Genomic DNA, 1,670 nt, shown 5'->3' with positions numbered 1-1,670 from the left:
TGCGTTGTGTCTGTGTGTAGCTTCGATGCCAGGACAGAGAATACACCCGACCGCTAGAAACGGGAGTTTATCTGAGGCCAAGAGCATTTTCAATCCTCCCCCAACCTTACTCCCAGGGATGCCAAAATTTCCCTTCAGTTTGAGATTGGGGATGGGGAACAGGCTGTAGACCAACAGAACTGGGGTGGACCCTAGCATCTTCCCTCCCACGCTCCTGCTCCAGAATTGTGGCGGGAAGGGGTGTCATCCTGCTCCGGAAGGCCCATTGTTTCCCGCCCCGGCCTGGCAACACTGAGTTCCTCTATGCTGGGGTCAGAGAACGGGCTCGATCCCCAAGGGGAACCGGGTAGGCGGGGGTGAAACAAGGCCCCCTCTACTATTGATGTGGAGGTGACTTTGGGGTCAGGGACAGAACTCTGGGGTCTAACCGGGAAGAATGGACAAATGCAATAAGGAAATGCCAGGAGGCTGAAGGATGCTTCCCGCCAGAGTATTTGTAATCTCAGGAACTCGTTTCCTGCTCCTGGGCACCCCTCTGCTCACAGCACACTCCTGTTCATAAATTCTTTATTGATGTGTTTTTCTTCACCTCCAGCATTGCCCCTCAGCCCTGTAATATTCTAGAGGAGCTGAAGCTGAAAAGGATGGCACAGGTTCAGTTGTCCTGATCACGTTAAGGGAGTGGGAAGGAGGGTGTGCAGGGTCCAGCCCAGATATTCACGATTCAAATGTGGGTAGTCACAGGAAAGCAGTTTTTCCGGGGCGTGGGAGTTTTCGCCAGCACTGGGGTCCAAAAATGTTGCTGTCCCCCAAATGGATGCTAGAACCCGGCTCAGGTAGGGGTGGGGGTAGGGCAGAAGATCCTGGCTTCGAGTCCTTGGGCCCCACGGGAAGGGAGGACTGCACTATTGTTCTTGACTCGAGGCTCCTCAGACCCAAACCTTTCCCGGCGTAGGAACTGCTTGAGACCCTGGTGAGCCCCGGGTTTGCCGCGGCTGCGGGGCCCGCCGGCGCCGATAGAGGGCCCGGCTGTAAGGCACGAGACAGTCGGCCAGGCGAAGGCGTAGACAGAGGCGGCGGTAGCTGGCCAGGGCAAGCACGAGCAGCGGAACGAGGAGTAGGAATCCGGTGACCAGCAGGGCGGTGAAGCCCGGGTCCCGTAGGTGCGCGGTGCAAGGAGGTGCCTGAGAGCGCAGGAACTGGGAGGAGAAGAGGCGTCAGGCCCAGGTCGACCTGAGCCACATGGTGCCCAGAGTGGGAACAGCCCAGCCCACGGGGTGGAGGGGAGAAGTTGTAGCCCATAGACCCCGCCGCGAGCATCACCACACTGGACTGTGCCACACGCGCGGACACACACACAGGGGTGCACGCTTACCTGGGAATGGCAGAGGAAGCCGAAGCCTAGCATGGTGACAGCGGGTAGCAAGATGGTCCCCAGCACCAGCGCCAGCAGGAGTAGATTGAAGGCAGCCACCATTAGGTTCTGAGCAGTTACCAGCACAGCGCAGGCCCAGCAGTCCAGGGGATCGCGGGGCTCTGGGCTGCCGCCGAGAACCGGTCGCTGCGCCCCGGGGACATCCGCCATGGCCTGGCTGGCTCTCGCCAGCCTGGGCCTCGGCCCTTATAGCCTTCTTTCCTGCCCCTCCCCCGACCCATCCTCTCCCCACCCC

At 59.9% G+C, this 1,670-nt stretch overlaps 1 protein-coding gene across 1 annotated transcript; it reads right to left on the bottom strand.

Annotated features, from left to right (window-relative positions):
• Positions 1 to 550: 550 nt before the first annotated feature.
• On the bottom strand, positions 551 to 1,647 carry Tmem88 (transmembrane protein 88). The gene is made up of 2 exons (XM_005332824.5): positions 1,376 to 1,647; positions 551 to 1,199 (listed from the first exon to the last, which is right to left on the bottom strand). Exons 1-2 carry the CDS (start codon positions 1,583 to 1,585, stop codon positions 930 to 932), a joined length of 480 nt encoding a protein of 159 aa, XP_005332881.1. The 5' UTR covers positions 1,586 to 1,647; the 3' UTR covers positions 551 to 929.
• Between the last annotated feature and the right edge of the window lie 23 nt (positions 1,648 to 1,670).

This window comes from Ictidomys tridecemlineatus, chromosome 3 (assembly GCF_052094955.1).
Source record: "Ictidomys tridecemlineatus isolate mIctTri1 chromosome 3, mIctTri1.hap1, whole genome shotgun sequence".
NCBI classification, from domain to species: domain Eukaryota; kingdom Metazoa; phylum Chordata; class Mammalia; order Rodentia; family Sciuridae; genus Ictidomys; species Ictidomys tridecemlineatus.
The sequence above is the reverse complement of the archived record's forward strand: the minus strand, read 5'-3'. Positions and strand labels throughout refer to the sequence as shown.

What these genes read in the sequence shown, in the direction of transcription:
- Tmem88 (XM_005332824.5), bottom strand. Translation starts at nt 1,585, where the DNA reads ATGGCGGATGTCCCCGGGGCGCAGCGACCGGTTCTCGGCGGCAGCCCA. An exon ending in GCTTCCTCTGCCATTCCCAG is followed by an intron (nt 1,200 to 1,375) that starts GTAAGCGTGCAC and finishes TTCTCCTCCCAG; the next exon opens with TTCCTGCGCTCTCAGGCACC.